Source organism: Lynx rufus, unplaced genomic scaffold, assembly GCF_022079265.1.
Source record: "Lynx rufus isolate CCGP_SWC_20201006 ecotype Redwood Valley unplaced genomic scaffold, mLynRuf1.p SCAF_5, whole genome shotgun sequence".
NCBI lineage: Eukaryota > Metazoa > Chordata > Mammalia > Carnivora > Felidae > Lynx > Lynx rufus.
In genome coordinates, this window is record NW_025814867.1 from 118,376,878 (window position 1) to 118,399,274 (window position 22,397).

A 22,397-nucleotide genomic window follows, 5' to 3' on the forward strand; every position below is an offset into this window, starting at 1 on the left:
TCCCCGCGCACTACGAGCTCCCGTGATGCCGCGGGGCCGGCCAATGGAGGAGCCTGCTGCCCGCCCCTGGGCCTGACCCCCGGGAGCGCTTGAACGTCTTCTGCGGCCAATTCTGAGTTGGGTGCACCTGTAGTTGGTATTCTTAACTTACATAGTACAGTGTTAAAATAATTCGCTTTTGTTTCGCATTTTACTGTGAATAGTTAAAATCACCTATCCTATGTCAAGCCCTCTTGATTTCCTAACAATCTGCGATCGGCTCTTGCTTCCATTCCGGTCCTCGCCGGCTTGGTTTTAGGCGATGCTGTATCGCGAGCAGTTTTAAGGTTGAGGATTCTGGAAGTCAGGTTACCAGGGTTTTACTCCGCCATTCACTAACTGTGACCTCGGACGCGCTTCTTGGCTTCTTCGTCCCTCAGTTTCCTATCTCGAAACGGACCTAGTAGAGTTAGCTACCTCGAAGGGTTGGGGGAGGGGGGAGGGGTGAAGGGCGGTGCCTGGCGCCTAGAAAGAACTCAGTATATAGTAGCTGTTTATTACTGTTTGGCAGCAACTCGCATTCACTCGAGGGAAACATGTTCTGCTAGACCGAGCCCGATGAGGAATCAGACTTAACACCTTGGCTCTATCTCCTTCCATATTTTAGGCATATTTTAGATTTGTTAATATTTCATTAGAGTATTGCCACTTAGTAGATGAAATACACATCTTCAGATACACGTGAGCAAATTTAACCTTTTAAAAAATATCACAGTTATATATCACTTGTAAAATATACTGTAAATGTAGTGTAGGCATTCAGAGCATGGCTAATTTGCTAGTGTGTGTTTTGGGGTATCATTGACTCAACAGATAAAAATTCTTCATTTTTCATTAAGTATTAAAGAGTGCCTACTATGCTACTATTTGAAGATTCAGAGAAATTGCAAAGTCCCTTCTTTTAAGGAGGTTTTGGGAGTGTTGCAAGTAGATGACATTATAGCTGGAGGAAGTAGACCGTAAACATGTAAGAAACTATATTCTGTGCCAGGACCTGCTATGGAGAAAAATATATCAAAAGGAGGGGGATGGAGAGAATGTTGCTATTTTTTTTTTTTTGAGATCATTTTTCAACGTTTATTCACTTTTGGGACAGAGAGAGACAGAGCATGAACGGGGGAGGGGCAGAGAGAGAGGGAGACACAGAATCGGAAACAGGCTCCAGGCTCCGAGCCATCAGCCCAGAGCCTGACGCGGGGCTCGAACTCACGGACCGCAAGATCGTGACCTGGCTGAAGTCGGACGCTTAACCGACTGCGCCACCCAGGCGCCCCGAGAATGTTGCTATTTTATACAGGCTGTCAAGAAAGGCTTCTCTAAGTAGTATTGAAAGAAAGATCTGAGGAACTTGAATGGACCACAGAAGAGTGTTGTAGGAAGAAACAACATTAGAGGTTCCAAGGAAGAAGCAGAATGCTTGGTGTGTAGGAAAGAGGCCAGAGTGGCTTATACAAGGAGGAGGTGGTGAGGTTAGAGTTGCAGACGAGATTGATCTAGAGCAAGGTTTCTCAATCAAGGCACTAGTACCATTTGGGGCAGGATAATTCTTTGTTGTGGGGGCTGTTCTATGCATTGTAGAACGCTTAACAGCGTCCCTTGCCTCCACCCACTAGATGCCAGTGGCATCTCCTCCCCTCAGCTGTGGCTACCAAAAATATCTCCAATTTGCCAAATGTACCCTGGAGGACAAATCACCACCCCCAGTTGAGAACCACTGATAGAGACCACCTGTCCAAAAATACTTTGAGATAATGATGAGATAACATCCAGAATGAGATGTTCTGGGTCTGTGTTGTTCAGTACACTACCCATCAGCCGCGTGTGGCTGTTGAGTGGTTGTAATGTGGCTAGTACAACCGAGGCACTGAATTTTCAGTTTTATTTGAATTTTGATAGCCACATGTGGCTAGTGGATACTGTATTGGATACTGCAGATCGAGAGCCTTGCAGGCCATTGTGAGGACTTTGGCTGTTATCTTTTACCTCTCTGTCTTCATTTTCTGTTATTCTCTCAATCTCTCACTCCACACTAGTCACAGTAGTCCCCTTGCTGTTTGTTCCTTAAACTTGCCTTATAGGTACTTGCCTCAGAGCCTTTGCTCTTGCTGTTCTTCCTGGCAGATTTTCCCTGAGATACCTAGATGGCTTTCTTTCTCTTAACTTCATTCAGGTCCCTGCTCCAAAGTTGCCTTATCAAAATAAGATAAAAACAGAGAGGGAGGCAAACCATAAGAGACTCTTATATACAGAGAACAAGCTGAGGGTTGCTGGAAGGGTGTTTGGTGGGGCAATGGGCAAAATGGGTGATGGGTATAAAGAGGGCACTTGCTGGGATGAGCACTGGGTGTTCTATGTAAGTGATTAATCACTAAATAATATTCCTAAAATCATTACTACACTATATTGTTAACTAACTTGGATTTAGATAAAATTTAAACGTTAAAAAAAATTTAATAAAAAAATAAAATAAAAATTAAAAATAGCAATAAAAAATCAGCTTATTAATTAAGCCTTCCTTTATCATCATGTTTAAAATCATCAATAATGCCATGCTTACTTCTATTTTCCCTATCCACTTAAGTTTTCTCCATAGCACTTATAATACACTATATGTTGCCCCCCCAGTAGAATGTGAGTTCTGTGAGCCAGGGATTTTTATTATTTTTTTATTATTGCCTATTACAGAACCTGGCACATAGTCGGTATGCAATAAATATTTGTTGAATAAATGAATGAGTTGTGAAGGCTTTGGAGAATTTTAAATTGACGAATGGCATGATCTGACTTGCTTCAACAGGATCTTTTTGGCTACTGGTGTGAAGAACAGACTGAAGAAAGGCAAAGGTAGAGGCAGGGAGCCCAATTAGGAGACAGTAGTCCAGGTGAGAGATGCTGGTGGCTGGAGGTAGAGTGGAAAACTTGATAATGGGTTCGGGATAACTGCAAGATTTGGTTTGGGTAATGAGCTGCCATTTGCTGAGAGGAGGAAGTCTGGGAGAAGGAGGTTTTAATTGGGAAATGAGTTACCAAGAGAGATCAGGCTTTCTGGAGAAAGTGGTGATGCCTAAGAAGATAACGCAAAGAATGAGGGGTGGGACAGAAAGAAGGTGAAGAATTACAGGTGAAGGGAGCAGTAGTGAAAAATGCACGAATAAAACAGCACGGCTATTTTTGTCTAGAGCCAAAGCCAGTACAAGAACCATGACCTGAAGAGAAATTTAGTAAAACTGTTAACAGTTAAGGGCTCAGCACTGGGCCCTTCACCTACTTAATTCTTACAACCTTGCAAGAATAGCTCTCCTCTTTTGACATATGTGGGAGTCTGAGCTCAGTGGGATGCACTTAATTGCTTAAGGCTCCACAACCATAAACTATCATGCTGGAATTTGAATACAGTTGGTCCCCACATCTGTTTGAGCTGCTTCCATTAAATCACATTCTGGTAGTTTTCACTTAATACTTTTTGAGAAAAAAAATAAGGTTTTCTAGATTAGAGTGGCTTGGGGGGGGGGTGAGATCTTAGTATTACAATATCTATTTCACCCAACTGTAGTTATTTAAGTACCTATTAATAGGGGACCTTCTTTAAATGTCCTGGACATCAAGAGTTTCTAAGAATGCTCTATGAATTTAAGGGGGAATAGTTTACCTTCTGGGGAAATATGAAGCAGCTTGATGCCTTAGATCTGTGGTTTTTAAACCTTAGCATCATTAGAGTCACCCAGAGGACTTGTTAAACAACAGACTGGTCCCTCAACTGACCAAAATTTAGCATTTGTAACAAGTTCTTAGATGATGCTGATTTTGGTGCTCCCAGGACCAAACTGTAAGAGTAAGAATCACTGCTAGTAGAAGAAAATGAAACCTCGGCCACCTGCCCCTACCAGATTTCATCCTTTGTCTCTGAAATCACTGATCCTGAGGAAAGTCTAATCCTCTCTTTGGATATATTAGATCCACCCATATTTGTAGAGAAAACTGCATGGCATTATGGTTTTAGGAGGACACCTCTGATTTTTCAATCCCACCTGTCCTGTGGCTTCAGTCAAGTTAGTTAATATATCTGAGGTTTGGTTTCTAAAATGCAGAGTTCATATCTATGAGTTGTTTTAATTAGAGATAACATATAAAACAGCTAGTATAATTTGGTAACACAGAAGACATTTCTTCTCCTTTGTGTAGCACTCATAAGTTAAGGCATGGACCTCCCTCTCATTTTTAGTTTTTACTCCATGTAATATTGGATTGCCTCCATTTGACGTATTGATAGGTAGCCCAAACTTCTGACTCTTATCAGTTCACTCTTGAAATTGGTATGGAATTTATATTATGCACTGAAAGGCAACCTCATTTGTTTATCGTGGAAGCACACTTAGTAATATTTGACTGCTTCCCAAAATTCCTCAAGTCTCAAGAAAAATTAGATAAACCCAATATTTTTTATCTAAATACTTCCTCAATACATGTAGTAGTCTAAAATCATGATCGTAAAGCATAGGCTGAGAATTCTAGATCTCAGGTCTAGAGCGCTTCCATAGCTTTGTCAGTGTTTTTCCAAGCATGTTTGTAATATGTACAAACCACTGTATTTGACACTGTCCTTTCATTTGCATTGGTATCTCATCGCATCAAACAGGTACTTTTTCTACTTCACCTCTCATTCTTTTCCTGTTGCAAGTTATAGCTGAGTGTAGGGGGTTTTGCTTTGTTAGTCAACCAGAAAAGTAGGAGCCCTCACGCTCACAGACCTCACTTTTAGATACAGATTAATTGGTTTACACATTGTCCCACTGAAATGCTTTTTAGGAAGTAATTTTCATCATATTTACATCTTATTTCAAAGTGACTTCCCAGTGTTTGGTTCTTTGTTTGGAATTCCACCAGAGGCTCTTCATCTTTGAAGATTTACCAACATAGATAAATCCATCCACTGTCTTTCATTTGAAGAGTTCTGATAATTTGTCCACCTACTAAGTTTGCAAAGGGTACCTGAAATAACTTGAGGAACCAGCATTCTATCAACTTGTAATTCCTGCATGTAGACATAAGTTAAAATAATGTCTAAAAAGGTTTTATGTAAACTTTTAGACTTTTCTATTTTAAATTTTTTTTAATTAATCATCTGAATATGGTAATATTAACTAAGTTACTCTCTTAGGAGACCTAATAGAAATTTCTTACTGAATATATACCTTAAGCCTAATTCCTTTTGAAGCAATGTGCTACATAAAACTGAACACTTCATTACCAACAAGGACAATGTTTTATTGAACAAGTCTATGTACAGTACAAAAAATTTCTTGAAATGAGACGCTATTGTTGAATTATTGCAGTTCAATGGCTCAGTTTTAATTTGTACTCTTATAAAATGCAAAGTAAAATAATTTAATGTTCAACAAGGAAGCACAAATTTCCTTTCTTGCTGAATCTGTAATATCTTTCACATATTAACAATTCCAAAATGCATATGCAGCATTTAGGCATTCTGAAAAGGTGTTTTACAGTACCAAATAAATTAAAAGATAAACACTATCATCCCTTTTAGGTTTTTCATCCATACAACAGTTTAAACCAAACATGAAAGGAGTACGGCTGAACCTTCAAGTGTGATTTGAAAAGAATCACAAGTTCAGTGTGATAAGTTATCTACTCATATAATCGGTGGTTTAAAAAAATGGATATGGCTAGAGCCCAAAGTACCAGTGTCCTTGTCCACGGAGATCCCTCTTTTCTGTAATATCTGAGCAGCAAAAATTCAGATTTGCTATTTTCTTGACCTTACTGAAACAGCAGAAAGTTAATATTTAATGTTTTGAAGGAAATTTTTATTAAAAAAAAAAAGATTGAAACTTGGTCCATGTAAGATAAACACATCCTCAAAATAGAAGAAGTAGAAAAGTAAAAGAGAAGAACTGAGGAATAAGAAAGCTTCCTTTTCTTCCAAATCCCCAATGAGAACTGTTGGAAGTTTATGCACCCCACAAAAGCAAAATGATCTAAGTTTATGCTTTATAAGACATACATGATGAAATGTACACATTCTTTCAATAGCAATTATTTGAGGATTATATAAAGAGGTTTAGAACAGCATAGCCAAATAGATTTTTATAAAACATTCCTTGATTTAATTATTTATAGGCCAATTTGATCTCAATGTTTCAGAAATAGTTTTCCCTTAGCAACACAAAAGTAGAAATAAAACCTCAAATTAAAGATAAAATTAACAAGTGGAATATGTTTAAAACCTCTTGATATGAACTGCATAATGAATAAAAATAACAATTTTCAGACATGGATTTATGTCAATAGTCACAACTTATAAAAAGTGAAAGTTAAAAGATGTGATAAAATGCTAAATTGTAATTTTAAACTTCTGGAAAATATACAATGCAGAAATTATATTAAAAAAAAAAAGACCTCACTGTCCAAATAGTGTCCAAACAGACTTTTTATTACATGATGTACTTTATATTGAACTGAAATAGAACTCAAGTATATTTTTAGCTTTAGGAAATATGGAAAACATTTTTTTTTTTTTTTAGTTGACCTTAACGGATTTAAAAATCTGATTGAGTTGCATTTACTTATGTGTCATTTAAATGTAAATCCCACAGCCTAATGTAGGCTACACAACAAAACAAAAACTTAAATTTGATTGGAATGGACTTGTGACTATCACTTGCATAGTAGTGAATGAATAAATAATAAAATTGGGAATTTTTTAAAATCCTCATGGCCTGGAAATCCCAACTTGATAAAGTCTGGATGCTACCTTGAAGAAATGCCCCTTCCTTAGTGACTTCATTAAAGAAGCTATAATACTAAGGTCTGACAAGATTATCTGCTTTGAACAAAAACGTGTCTGTTTGAATAACTGGAATATTTGGTTGACGATGGCACATTAGTAGCTCCATTTTTTAAGATTTTGCCTTTGTATTTTTGTTCGTTTTATCCCTGCTATAGATTAACACACTACTAGGTAAAAGATCACTAAATTTCCTCTTTTAGAGAATGTACAAGTGGAACATATCTGAGAGGGTATTTTAAAAAACATTTTGTGTTTGAACAATTCATTGACTAGTAAGTTAAAATCTTCCTTAGGAAAATTACTGGTCATCAAGGAAAATAAAAGCATCAATATATCTTAACTGTGTTCTTGCTGTGCAAATTTTTGTGTACATATTTCCTTTTATATATAAAAATTACTATTCAGACCAAATTCATCACTAATAAATAAGAAAGCATGAGTAGTATGGCTTATTTTAGAATTAACTCTCCTAACTGAATAAAACCAATGAATTCTTGACCTGATTTTAGCTGACATATTTTTTTTACAGCCAGTTATTTTTATAGGACTGTACTTAGATAACTCACATTAATGTCTAAAAGGACCTTACTATGAATCATCAAGCAATGTCCTAACACTACTCTATATACAAATAGAAATATCCCAGTGTGCTTATACCATTATTCACATTGAGTTATTTGCAATTCAGTGTTTTCCTTCAACTAGATAGCCTTTAATGGTCTTAGATTCCTCCCATCTCTCCTCAAAGTTCCTGATGGTTCTTTTTCTATTTGACACTGCTGCCTTTAAATACAACTCATTGGTATTACCAAAATGGAAAGTGGAGCTTATTAGCAAAGTGTTTTGTTTTCTTTTGTTTAATTTTCAGTGCTGGCATGCCATTCATTGAACTCTATCCTGTCTAATCAATCATCTGGAAACAAGTTACAATCTTTTATGGATAGCATGGTGATAAATCAAATTTTATTTTCATGTATCAGTTTTTAAATTATAATAAACCAAATACCAATAGTTCTTTAAACCGTGTTTGACGAGAAGGGGAGGACATAATCTGATTATGCATGACAAGAAAACAAATTTCTTTTGTAGAATACTTTAAGCTGTTTATTGTAAACCACCCCCATTTCCCCCCCCCCCCTTTTTTTAATAACTGGTTAACTTTTCCCTTTCTGTAAGGCCATAGCTGGTTTTCCTTTCTGACTAGTTGCCCGAACATGTTTCTCACATAGGTAAAACTGAACATGCTGCATTAATAGTCATCAACTTTTTAAAAAATGTGGTTTTCTGGATAACTGGTACTTTGGGAGTTTTTTAATAACCCTTTTGGAGTCTAAACCAGCACATCTCCTCTCTGAGTTCATTCTAGAAAATGTGCTTTGTCTTTATCTTTAGTAAATCCAAGACCGCTTGAAAATTAAGGCCATCAGGAAAATAGCAAACTGATGATGCAATTTCTTGCAGTGCTTTTCTCACACTACTGCTTGATCGACAGATCATTCTGAAACATTTTTATCAGGCACCTGTAAAACAGAACATGTCTGTTAATTCAAATTTTATAGTTCAACTGGAATTCTAAGTTAGATTCCTATTTTACCCCTTACTCATTCGAAAAATATTGTTATTAGTAGAAAAGCAAGCTTTTCTTTTGCTCAATTTTTTTCAGTTATTTTCTGGTTCTTTTTCCCTTCTGTTTCTATAATAGAAGCTCAGCTTCACTTGGTTTATATTCTGGCATGCAGATGAAAAACATTTCCATCATAATTACTTCATTTCTAAAATTTTTATTACATGAAATCTGCAATGAAGAAAATGTCTTGGACACACAGTGAAGAGTATGATCAAAGAACATGAAAAACCATGTACAAGTTCTGGCTTCCACAAGTTCATAGGCTGTACCTATGCAAATTACTCACTTGTGAATTTCAGTTGCTTGATCTATGAAACAGGAATAGTAATATCACCTTCATAGTAGTGGTATGGATTGAAAGAAATAACATATGGGGTGGTGCTTTATAATCTGCACTATGCAAATGTTAACTTTCTTAACCTCATAAAGATCTATGGCATTTTCTGTTTCTACAGATAACACCTACTAAGAAGATAGAAGACTTACTTTCATCATCTGAATCAAATCCAAAGAGTGTCTGACATTTCTTTTGTGCAAGGTGAGCCTCAAGTGCTTCTGCATTACAGTAGGTGGTCAGGCATTTGCCACATCTTAATCTTTTCACGGATTTTTTACAAACGTTATCTTGATCAGAACAGGCATCTACTCTATCAGTCAGAAATTTTCTGCGTTTTGGCATACTAAGGTACCGTTCATCAAGGTAACTGGGAGGCAGTGGTCTGACATATGGCTTTGTTAAAATTAAGCCATATGAAGTATGTTCACTCGTCAGATTTGGTTTGGAAGGTGCCTGAGATACTGGCAGGGTATTATGTTCTTGTGGTACAACACTGGGTAAAATGGAACCATTTTCTGTCCTGATTCTGTTTGTATCAGTTTTCAAAGCAGGCTCTGACGAAACTAAAGGTGTCTGCTCTGTTCCACTGTGTCCATTGACTAAATCACTAATACTATAATTACTTTCAGAATTTGGCTCTATGTCAGGCATCTTTTGGTCTATCAAGCTTATATCAGAAACAGTGTCGTCAGAATGTTCATTTCCATTCTGAACTAAACCATCTGTTTTCTTCTCCATACTTTCTGTACACGTCTTTGGTTCTATGGAATCTTTCCTTGATTTGCTAGTAGAAACTGGCAGAGTGAGAGTTTGTTTCTCATTACTAGATGAGTCTTTTTCCTGATGATTAGGATTTGAGTCTGTAAGAACATCCCAAAGAATTGTTTCACTTGGTTGTGCGGAGGATTCTGGTGTTTTACTCAAATAGTGCTGAGCTTCATGTTCATAGAGCAGAGGAAGATCTTCAAAAAGCTCGTGACATTCTGGAAAACTACACTGAGCTTGAAATATCCTGTGACTTTTTGTGTGCTGAGCAAGCTGGAATGGCAACTTAAATGACTCGTTGCAATTAAAATGCAAACAGAAGTACACATTTGGGTAGCTGTGTCTATTAAGGTGATCTATAAAATGTTGAGAATCTTCAAATTGCCTTTGACAGAATTTGCATTTTCCTTTGCTCCACTTCATTACCGTTTGCCGCACATTTAAATCAGTTGGATGTACAGTCCTTGCATGTTTATTTAGAAATCCGATTCTTTTAAATATCCTGACACAACCAAGAGCAGGGCACTTAAAGTTCCCTTCTTGATCTGTAGCATATATCTCTTTTGGATGGCACACAGTTCCATTGATTTTATGAAGTACGGAGGTTTCTTGATTCAGGTCATAATCGTCTTCTTCATAATCACCTTCTTCATCCTCTTCCTCCTCATAGTCATCCTCACATACAGGCAAAGGTTCTGAGACATTATTTAAAGAAGTATCAGGATTCCCATTTTCAATCATGTTCTCAATTACATCTTCGGATACACTTACGGGAATTTCAATGAATTCAGCCACATGTGCAGGGATGACCTCTTTGTTTCCATCACTGGAAGCAGTAAGTGTGTCTGCTTCCAAATCCTTATTATCAGAATTCCCATTCTCAAATGAAATGAAAGCATCGGAACAATTTATTTCTTCCACAGCGGGGATTTCTTGATCCTCCTGTTGAGCTGCAGCAATTTGCTGTCTTTGTATTTTCTTAACATGATTCTTTAAATGCTTCTGCATAAGTCCTTTGTTTCTAAATTTCCTACCACATATCACACATGAAAAACTGCCCTTTTTCTGATGAGCCTGGGCATGCCTTACAATGTGACCGCCTAGAAATTCCTTGTTACATAACATACACCGATGCCTTGGGACATTGTGATCTACTTTGGAAACATTAAGAGCCATAAGATTTTTCTTAGTATTAATGTGACCCTTAGGTTGCACTCTAGACAAATCATCAGGATCAGGCTCTCCAGTGCTCTGATCGGTAAGAGAGTCAAGCCCTTCATCTAAACCTTGCTGTTCCACTGCCTTTTTCAGATTACCTGTAGAATTTTCCAGTGTACTTTCATTTAGAAATCTAACTGCTGATTTATCACTCAATAATGCTACACAGTTTTTCTTAATCATTACGAAGTTCCAGAATTCAGGATCAAAAAACAATCCCTTTTTCAAAATCGGAAGTAATTCAAAACGAACTCGATTTTGAACACTACTTGTGCCTTCGTTATATTCCTCATCTGGACGTTTGTAAAGCTCTTCAACAGTATGGTAAGCTTCCAGGGAGCGCTCAAGAAAAAATATTGAGAGTGCACAAATCCTGAGGATCTCCAAATCATTTGGCAAAAAATGTGCAATTGTTTTATATATTAAACATTTAGTTTTGGGATCATCATGAAGATCTAGTTGTAGGGCACAACCACATATTTCAACACAGATTTGTAAGCCATCTTCTTCAACCTGTAAGAGGAAAAATATTACTAAATACCTTTGTAAAAATTTTTACATTGTTTTATTTTTTTAAATATAACTCTGAAATGAGAGCTAAATAAACACATTATGCTACATGTGCAGTTTTCCTCATCAGGTAGCCTTATTTTAATTCTTCTTTAATATAGAAGTAAATCTTTCTTCTTTAACTTGACAATAATCTGGAGGAGATAGCATTTTAGCTTCCAATTTAATTAGTTTTTAAGTTTGACAAACCCTACTAATCGATAAAAAATGCTTCATAACCTTATGGTGATTAAGGTTTCTTACAAATCTAGCCCCCCATTTATTTTAGGTACCAATCTTACATTCTAAGGTAGAAGGGTTAAATTGAATAATGCTTAAGTTAAATAAATGTTTAAAGCATTTATCAATTTTGATGTTTAAAAAGAGCTAGATTTAAAAAAAAAAAGACTGCTTACAGACATTCATAAACCTGCACTAAAAACATTACTTATCTTATTAAATAACATTATTTATCCAAGTAAGAGGAAAAGTGGGGCCCACATGAACAGGGCAATTACAGTCTTTCCAAATCTAATAAAAATCAAAATAATGAACCTACTTGGAAGTTATCTGAAAATTATCAAGCTTTGAAACTTTTACTGATGACTCACAGGTAACTGAACTTGGGAATTTGTTATGTGTCCACCTTAACTCAAATTATAAATGATGCCTCTAGTGATCAGAAATGATCTAAATGCTTGTTTGAATAGAAAAAAGATACAATGATAATATGTCTTTAAGATTGTGCGTGTGTGTGTGTGTGTGTGTGTGTATGTGTGTGTGCTCACATGCACATGCGCTGCCTGCATATGTAGATGACAGGGAGGAACACTACCTTGCCAGCTTCATGTCTTCTTAGTCCTTTATGTGCTTTGTAGACCTGCTTGACTACTTACTTACACTTCCACAGGCAGACCTTAACTTTGCATGTTATAATCCCATGTTATCTAGGTAGTAAATTTCTACCCATTTCCTGTTCATTTTTTGAGAGTCAGTTTTACTCTGAAAGTTTTTCTCCCCATTCATATTCTGGCCCCAGCCCTGGAGTAGAGTTAAACATCCCTCTTCTTTCCACTGAGAATAGTTTATACTTATTTATAAAAAGTACACATATATTGTTTTGTAACTGTATATGCCCCTATGCCCTGACTTTGGATTCTTAAATCACAGGGACAGTATCTCATTTTTTATATCCTCCTGTCGTTAACATAGAAGTTGGCATAATATGTTGACCTTTAAATAAATGTTTGCAAATATGAATGGGATTGGATCTATCCTACTGACGTTAGCTTTCTCCTATGTAAATCCATCATTTCAGCTTGGAATCCTTTTCTGAACTCAAATTTTTTATTTCTTCGTATCTATCACAATTAGGTATTTCCACCTAGATTTCCCAGATATAGTAAATTCAAAATTCACTGCTTCAAAACAGAATTCCTTCTCTCTCTCCTAAGTTCTATCTACATCCTCTGTCTTAACTCATGAAATTATCATGTATCCAGCTGCCCAAGTCTAAAATTTTTAAGATCATAGGGCACCTGAGTGGCTTAGTCAGTTGAGTATCCAACTTCAGCTCAGGTAATGATCTCATGTTCATAAGTTCAAGTCCCATATCAGGCTTGCTGCTGTCAGCGCAGAACCCTCTTCGGATCCTCTGTCCCCCTCTTTCTTTGTCCCTCCCCAGTTTGTGCTCACTCACTCTCTTAAAAATAAACATTTAAAAAAATTAAAAAGAATAAAACTTTAAAAAAAATTCAAAATCATCACAAAATGCAACAGGATACTTCCTTACCTGAAATCCTTCAACAATCCCAGTATATTTATGGACTGAAGTTCCAACTTTCAGAGCGGCATGCAAGTCCCTTAAGTATTTCCAACAACCACCACCCACCAGCCCTACAACTTCAGGCAGTCTCTGACTAGTTTCATCTCCCACACACTTCCTCATGTTTTTCTCCTACCATATTAATGCTAATGGACACTTGTGGGAAAAACAATTGATGTAGTGAGGCAAAAGTGCTCTGTAAACTGCAAAATCCTTTACATGTTAGTGTTCTCCTCCTCTATCGTTTAAAACCCAGCTTAAAGCATCTTCCTCTGTGAGCCTTTTCAGATAAGCCATTTGTAAGGTCTCATTCTTCTGAATTCACACGGCATTCTTTTTGCTTCTTTTCAGAGCGCTAAAGCACGTATATGATTTATTCCATCATTAAAGATGTTTTTAGTAGAGTATACACAGTTAAGCACATTTTCAATATTTATTTCATCTTTGAATTTTTCCTCTTATATTCTCATGTTGAGTAGACATGTGAAAATAAGAAAGCTTTATGACAACTGGCTGAACATCACCTACATTGTAAACTTTGCATAACAAAACTCAACTTTTGGTGCAAATAAGAATCCTATGTATATATATATATGGATACATTTTTATTTTTTAAAAAGTTTTACTGGGGTGCCTGGGTGGCTCAGTTGGTTGAGCATCCAACTTTGGCTCAGGTCATGATCTCACGGTTTGTGAGTTCGAGCCCCGCATCAGGCTCTGTGCTGACAGCTCAGAGCCTGGAGCCTGCTTCGGATTCTGTGTCTCCCTCTCTCTCTGCCCCTAACCCACTCACATTCTGTCTCTGTCTCTCTCAAAAATAAATCAACATTAAAAAAAAAAAATTAACAAAAAAAGTTTTACTGGTGATTCTGGTGCAATTTAAATATTGAGAAGGAGGGTGCCTGGGTGGCTCAGTCAGTTAAGTGTCCAACTTCAGCTCAGGTCATGATCTCACAGTTCGTGGGTCAAGGCCCGCATTGGGCTCTGTGCTGACAGCTCAGAGCCTGGAGCCTGCTTCAGACTCTGTTGTCTACCTCTCTCTCTGCCCCTCTTGTGTTCACACTCTGTCTCTCTCTCTCAAAAAAAATTTTTTTAAATAAATAAAAATAAAAATAAATAAATATTGGAAGGATTCTAAAACATAGCTTGTTTGGTTTTCTTTCCCTTTTTGATGGGGGTAGAGATTAACTTTGACAATGCATTTTTTTTTAAATGTTTATTTTTGAGAGAGGGAGAGAGAGAGGGCAAGTGGGGGAGGGGCAGAGAGAGAGAGGGCGATGCAGAATCTGAAGCAGGCCCCAGGCTCTGAACTCTGAACTGTCAGCACAGAACCTGATATGGGGCTTAAATTCATGAACAGCGAAATCATGACCTGAGCCAAAGCTGGATGCCTAACAGACTGAGCCACCCAGGTGCCCCAACAATGCATCTGAATGACATTTCACTGTTTAATAATGAAGCTATGAATGCAGTTAGTAAAATAAAATCGGAAATTTACAAAGCTCTCTGAATATAATGCTGCTAACTTTATATCATGGGAATATAATCACTACACGGTCATACATCCAATGAATGACATAATTAGTGTGAAAAATGGATAAATTTATAAGAAATATTAAAATACATTATTTATTGGATGTTCCTTATATATTTAAAAATAACCCATATAAAGATTCAGCCAAATGGAGCTACCTAAAATGTAGGGTAGCTTTATCTTACCTATCTTGGTATTCAAGGTTCTGTTAATATTTGAGGGGAAAAAGTTAAAGCATTTGCAGGATCCAGTTTCATGCCTATGTAAGAGTCTTACACAGAACTGTATTCACTTTTAAGTGACCATGAAAAACTTACTTCAGAACTATTTTTAAAAACAGGTAATGAATTTTACTGTTACTTCAAATAAATAATTTAAAAATTTGTCAGATTTCAAAAATGCTTCAGAATTCATTGTTCCTTTTCACCTTAACACCAGACTTAAAATTATGAACTATATTTTTCTGTGAAAGTGACCTATGTATGTACAAAGTTCATTTGCAAATAAGTTAAGATTCTACAAACAGGAGTTAGGATAATGTTAAAAGTGACACTTTTAAAGAAAAGAGATAATTACTTCTTATCGAAGCAGTTGTTCCCATATTAAATTTTAAGTAACAGTAAATTGGCAGTTTTTCAGTCTTTTTTCAGTTATTTTCACTTATGTAAATGCTTAGTACCATGTTGGGAGATTGCAGCTGGGGAAAGGGAAGGATATGATATGTGGCCTTTGAATCCTCCTTCTCTTCAGAAACATTTTATCATAAAAGATTCAAGTTTCGGTGAACTGTCATTTACATTTCATTTAAAATTAAGGGATAAATATATCCTATTTACCTCATCTTTAATGATTTTCATGAAAGGAAATATGACTCTCACATTAGTTGCTGTTCTTAAAAGCTGGTAGCATTGATCTACAAAAACTTGCTTTGAAGGATTAGACTTAAGCTGAAGTTTACTCCATATGAAAATCAACTCCCTGTAAATGAGAAAAAAAAAAGAGAAATATTAAAAATAGAGTTTATTCAAATACAGGCATTAGCTATCTTTTGCTGATTCTATAGTACCCTGGCTGCGATGGATACAAAATGGGCATAAATGGATATTATGTTAACCTCCAGCTACTTCTGCTACCTGTATGGGACAAAAAGAGAGATCAGAAATTGTAATCTTCAGTGATCAGGAATGAATTCCAATCATATGCTGACAAACCCAAGGCACCTTTAGTACATGATAACAAATTCTAATCCCAGTGTACCTATATCAATGATATTACTTTAAAAAAATAAACTTTGACCTTTAATTAATACTTTACTTGTAAATTTAGAAATCAATTTTGTATACTTTCTATAAAGATATATCCATGTTCTTCATTTTCAATCTATTAAGATACCTGTTGTGGTATAGGTTTAAAGTGTAAGACACTGTAGTACTGATTCTGAAATTTTATGTTTAAGATCATCTATTCTTCCTTAAGATGTAGTATTTTTAAACAGAAAAGCTATGGGCCATTTAAAGCATTTCACAGGTAGATTGGTTTCTCAGATGTGGCCAAGGTTATTAGATGGACAAAGGAGGAGCAGTGGGTCTTGAGGCAAAGGAAATCAACATATAATTGATATGTTTAGGTATCCCATTCTAGTAAATTAGAATTCTTTAAAGTGTGTCAAGTTACATAAAGCATCATAATCTAAAAAGTATTAAGATAATTGATGAAAATGGTTTTGGTTTTTTTTTTTTTTTTTAAGTGATTTACTGAGCATGTACTTTGAGCCCAGCACATGCAGCTGTTAAGTCTAAGGATAGCTTGACTACTATCGTGAAGGTGTACATAGTCTACGTAGAGAGACAATACAGAAAGCACAAAACAGAAAATAATGGCAAGCAACACAGAAGTAGTAAAGCCAAAATTCTAATTCCATCTTCTTCTAGCTGTATGGGTGTTAATAAGTTTCAGTTCACAACCCCACTTTTTTTGCATATAAAAGCTCACCAGGTTTCACACTTTGCTCCCAAATCTGTAGCTCTGACTTCTTTCCCAATTTCCATTTCTGGGTATTTCAATTTAGATTGCTTTCTATCACCATAACCCACTTAGAATGAATAATACTCCTGCAAAATTGATTATCTTTTGCTAGGCCAGTCAATGACACTAAACATTCCTCGAACCTGTTTGGTTCTAATCTGTTTATTTTCCACAGCCTTTGTATTCTAATTATATTTTTGCCCATAGCCATGCCATTCTTTCTCAGTGCTACCACCTTAGGCCCTCTAATTTTACATATGCACTTCTACAGCTGCTAAACTGCTCTGTTTCCAGACTTTCAAATAATTTCATTCAGTGCTTATTCCATATGTCACATAGTATTAACAGCAACAGAAACGTGGGTTTTGGAGTCAGGATAGGATTATAATCCTGGGCACTCTTCAAGGTTAGTTAATGTGCTTTGTTTATTCTCATTTTTTTTATGCTAATTGCTGTACTCAGAAAGTACCTCATTTCTAAGATGAGCTTATCTTTCAGAGTCCATTATCAAATACCCCTTCTTCGTGAATGCCTTCACAATACCCCAATCTAAAGTGATAACTACCTCAGAATAGATCTATCCCTCTTGTTGGTTTCATGCCTTTCATGTATTTCCTTGTTGATATTTTATGGGGCCTGTTCCCCCAACTGTTGTTAATCCCCATTGTTAATTTCAGTGACACATTGTATAGTGGAGGTAGTGGCAAAAACATGAGACTGGGAATAAGAGATTTCTCATTAGGGCATTCTATCCTAAATGGTGTGATATTACCCAGTTCACAGTGAGCCATCTTTTTCTGGAAATAACCTACTACACAAGGTTGGAACCCCAGTAACCATTTGAACTATGTGACCGTCCTCACCCTCCTTATGATATTAATTATAGGAAACTGACCCCAGTCAGGCCGGTCAGAGTCCCTGGAATGTTCTCAACTCTAAACTATGAAGGCTGGAGACTGTTGACATTCCTTCCGGTCTGCAACAGGAGAGAATGAAGTCAACTGGCAGAAAAATCAGTGTCCCTGGAAGCAGTTATCTTTGGGGACCTATTCTATCCTTCCCCTTTCTTTGTCATGACCCAGTATTTTTTCCATGTGCACTAACTTTTTCCTAAACTAATTAGACATAGGATGCTATCACTTGCAAATTGACTAGTATAAATTCTAACTCCATTTTATTACCAGCTAGGTGGCTTTTATCTCTTTTATCCAGTTTTCTTAGACATAAAAATAATGGACAGTTAAATGAAAACACCTAGGTGAAATGTCTGGTATGTACTGATGTTTCATAAATCACTAACTTCCTTTATTCTTTCCTTATCTTTATAATCTTAATAGTACCAACCAGTGAGATTTATTCAACAAATATTTGCTAGTTAATAAAGTGGTAAAAAAAAAAAATGTCTTCCTAAATGCTAAGAGCATTTAGAGGGAGCCTCTTGAGAAAATCTATTAAGGGAAATTGCAGACCCAGAATGATGTATAAGATGATGGTGGACATTCTAAATAAGGGGTATTTTATAAACAAAGGGATGAGATAGAAGGCAAGCAGATTACTGTGTTTAAGAAGACCTGGCAGATCTCTGCAACAGATTTAAAGACAAAAAATAAAAAATGATAGTTGGAAATTAGGGGAGAGTATTCATTGCACTCACTATTACACAGATCAATGTTTAACATATTAGAAATGTATATATTCTCCAACTTGCTCCAAAAAATAAATTGAGACTCCTAATAGACATCCTTAGGGTACACTATTATTATTTTTCTTTTTTGAAGAGAGAGATCTCATTTCCCTTTGTTTCTGTTAATTCAGGATGAAACTTGATGAACAAAATGTAATCCCAAGATTCTAATAAATTTGCCAGGAAAGGGCTGCCAGTATGGATTTTAGCTTTCTAAAAGTAGGCAAAGCAGAAATCTCAGGATATGATTATGAAGCTCCATTTTGACTGAATTTATAAAAGGGGTATCAGGTTTTACTTGTACTTTAGATTTTGAAGGAAAACAAAATGCTCTGAAAACCCACAATAGTCTTCTTTGCTCATGAGCAAACAGTGTTGATGAAGCTTACATTTTCTTCTCAAACAGAAGTCCTTTAGAAAACATAGCTCCTATATGGTACACAAACACATTTCCCAAGTAGCTAGCTACTAATAAAATCATCAAGTAACAGGCTGCAGAGAATGTAGGCTATAACAGGGTCTACAGCCACCTTTACAACATACATTTTTTTTATGTTTGATCTATTTATAGTAAGTAATATTTAATAGAGGCTGTGAGTCAGGCTGCCTGGGTTTGAATCTTAGCTTCATTATTTACTTCATTACTTCATTATTTACATGGCATTATTTACATGGGAATGTATATATGAAATACAGACTATAGGAAGCACTCAGAAGATATTAGTAGCTGCTGTTATTATTACTACTACTTGTTATTGTTAGCAAATGGCAGAGAAATGGGGTTGGTTGCTTGCTCTACTGGCTTCAGATAGAGCAAAACTGGACTATGGATCAGGTTCTGTCCACAGAGACGGGGGAGATGAGGTAAGCTGGTTCATAGGGAAAGCCAAAATGAAACAGACAACACAGACCTTGGAGGCATGAAAGAATCCTGCTCTTCAAGTTATGGTGAAAATCAACTTTTAGAAGTAAGAGAAAAGGACCCCAGCATTCAGAAATATTGAGGAGAGGTAGAAGAAATAAGAGAGCAGGTAATCAGTACCCCGCCCACTCAGAAGGACGGACAAAGGAACAGGCTGAAGATTCCTTTCCAGTTAGGCAGCTGGGAGTCACACACCCAGCTTCTATTCTTAGAAGGTGCCAGTGGGTGGGGGCAGGAAAGATAGGCACTCTTCTATTTTTAAGATCCCTCCCTAAATAGTAAAATGGTTAGCCAAAAGAAGAAAGCATTTTTTTGTTTGTTTGTTTGTTTGTTTGTACTTGGGATTTCAGTTTACTTATGAGTATATTAAAATGAAGAGGCTAAAGATATTCTGTTGGCTTAATATAGTCAAAGTCAGAACATTCCTTTACGCATAGGAAAAGATCTACTTTAACAGTCATGATTATATTTCAGAATAACTACATATCAAGAAATGGTAACTCTTTAAAAACTATTTAAAATTGTCTTACCACTGCCTCCTGATCCCCTCCTCTTTGAAATTCCAATTTACATGGTAAACTTTTTAATATGAATTTGCATAATCTAAATAAAAATATACTTCCCTGGAAGATAAGTCCACTAATTTCTAGACCCAGCTCTGCTACTAATTAGCTATTTGACTCTATCTCTGAGTCTGAAGATTTTAATCTATAAAATAATAATATTAAATGAGTTTATCATTAAATTCATCTTCTAGGTATTCTTTTAAATATTTTAAGAATTTAGGTCCGAGATGGCGACGTAGGCAGACCCTGAACTCACCTCTTCCAGGGACACAACAAATCTGCACCTACACAGAGAGCAATTCCTCCTGAAGAACTGAGGACTGACTGAACAGCTGAACAACAAAAGTAAGAGCGACCACATAGAGAATGGCAAGAAAGACAGAGACACGGTAATAGGGAATCCCCACTCTCACCCCTGTAAACTGCAGTGGGGAGGGACAGTAATAAGGGACTATGAGCAGATTCATCTGCTCTGAGGTACAGGAAAAAAAGTTGCAGTTTAAAAGGGCAACTAGAATATAAAGGATCTAGCCCTAGAACTCTGCCAAATGGCAGGGAGACTGCTGGAACTTTCTCTAGGTCAGGGGGGCTGTCAAGCACCACAGTTTACACATTCCCCATCCACCTTGACAGCATGGACAGGAGCATGGTCCAGACACCCTACCACCTCAACGAGCCCTGGTCCTCTACCCATACCAGCCCCAACTGTCTCACTAAGGAGGCCCAATACAGTGCATACCGGGTCACCCTTGTCAGTGTTCACTGTAGCTCAAGACTACTTGACAAGGTAACACAGGCACAAAGTACCCTGGAACGCTCCAGACCCACACCACTTAAGCTCCAGACAACTTGCCAGGACACTGTGGTCCACACCTGCTTCTGCTCCAGCTGCCCGAAAAGGGCACCCCACACAGAATGCCCCAGGATGCCTCAGCCTGCACCCACTTTAGCTTCTGCTATCACCCACAACACAAGAGAGCCCTGAGACCACCTCGTACCCACTTCAGCTTCAGCTGTCCTGCCAGTGTGCCCTCTGTGCAGAAAACCCCAGGAGCAGCCCAGCCTACACCTACTTCAGCTCTGGTCGTCCCACCAGCATGGCCCCAGCACAAGGAGTCCCAGGACATCCAGCCTATGACAGCTACAGCTCTAGCCAGCTAGCCAAAGTCGTCAGGCACACACAATCCACACAGGGGATAACCATACACAGGATCATTCCTTCAAGTTTAGGAGAAGTAGCTGTTCCACCTAATTCACAGAAATAAACAGAAAAGTCAAGCAAATGGGGACAGAGGAATATGCTCCAAATGAAAGAACAAGACAGAGCCTCAGAAAAAGAACTAAACAGAACAGGGACAAGCGATCTACCTGATAAAGAGTTCAAAGTAACGGTCATAAACTCAGGACTCCAACAAAGAAAGAGATAAATAAATAAATAAATAAATAAATAAATAAATAAATAAATAAATAAAATTTTTAAAAAATGAGTATGGCTTAAGGGCTATCTTGGATAACACTGAGTAAACAAACATTTACATTACAGGGGTCCCAAAAGAATGAAGAAATAATACCTTAAAACTTTCCCAACCTGGGGAAGGAAAGAGACATCCAGGCTCAGGAGCACAGAGAATTTGGATCAAGATGAACCCAAGGAGATCCATACCACTACACATAATAATTAAAATGTCAAAGAGGAAAGATTTTAAAAAGTATAGTTCCTTACCCAGCACTATGAAATTAAAAGCTCTGAGAATAGGCATGAAAACCTGCATTAAATAACAAGCTTTCTGTGTGACCTTATGCTTACTAAAGTTTTTAAAGAGTTACTTGATATCAGAATGACAGATTTTAAATTCCTTAAGATTGCCTAATGCGTGTACCAGTTTATAATTATGTGTGTATATGGTGGGGTTAGGGGGTGATGCATGGGACAGAAGAGTGCTAAAGTTTGACAGACCTGATAGTCTGGGAACTGGTTATGAAAATGACAGTTTTCTGGAGAGTGGAGAGTGTGGCAATCGGGACAACAGAGAGAAAGTATACGAATAAACACTGATGACTGAAATGTCTTACGTTTATGGTGCCTGATAGCTGTGGTCCATGCTGTAAATAGCTCTGTGAAATCCTGTTATGGTGATAGTTTTCAAAAACTATTATGAGAAATAAACTAGATAGACGGAAACATATCATGTAAAACATGTATTTAAATTTGACCGATTCCAGGGAGTGTGGGTGTGACTCAGTTAAGCATCCGACTCTTGTTTTGGGCTCAGGTCATGATCCTGCAGTTCTTGAGATTGAGCCCCATGTCAGGCTCTGCACTGACAGCTCAGAGCCTGCTTGGGATTCTCCTCCCCTGCCCCACCCTCCCCTGCTGTGCGGGTGCACACACGCACACTTTCTCTCTCAAAATAAACATAAAAAAGATTTTTTTTCACTGATTCCTAAGAGATAAATATTGGTGTTCTTAGGAATGTGGTATCCTTTTAAAGCCCAAA

At 37.0% G+C, this 22,397-nt stretch overlaps 1 protein-coding gene and 1 long non-coding RNA gene across 4 annotated transcripts in view; one reads left to right on the forward strand and one right to left on the reverse strand.

Moving 5' to 3' along the window:
* The window catches only part of LOC124526395 (uncharacterized), a 22,300-nt gene extending 105 nt beyond the window's left edge, over positions 1-22,195 (forward strand). The window contains exons 2-4 of one of the 2 annotated variants that reach the window (XR_006965659.1): positions 2,837-2,921; positions 8,930-9,012; positions 20,091-22,195. This is a non-coding gene — a long non-coding RNA (uncharacterized LOC124526395). The remainder of the gene's footprint in view (positions 1-2,836; positions 2,922-8,929; positions 9,013-20,090) is intronic. The other variant, XR_006965660.1, reaches the window with a different exon arrangement.
* The window catches only part of ZNF654 (zinc finger protein 654), a 92,864-nt gene continuing 78,255 nt past the window's right edge, over positions 7,789-22,397 (reverse strand). For both annotated transcript variants that reach the window (XM_047099370.1, XM_047099371.1), the window contains 3 exons: positions 15,539-15,680; positions 8,961-11,307; positions 7,789-8,367 (listed from right to left, as the gene is read on the reverse strand). In XM_047099370.1, coding sequence (XP_046955326.1) covers positions 8,360-8,367; positions 8,961-11,307; positions 15,539-15,680 — 2,497 coding nt within the window. In that variant the 3' untranslated portion in view covers positions 7,789-8,359. The remainder of the gene's footprint in view (positions 8,368-8,960; positions 11,308-15,538; positions 15,681-22,397) is intronic.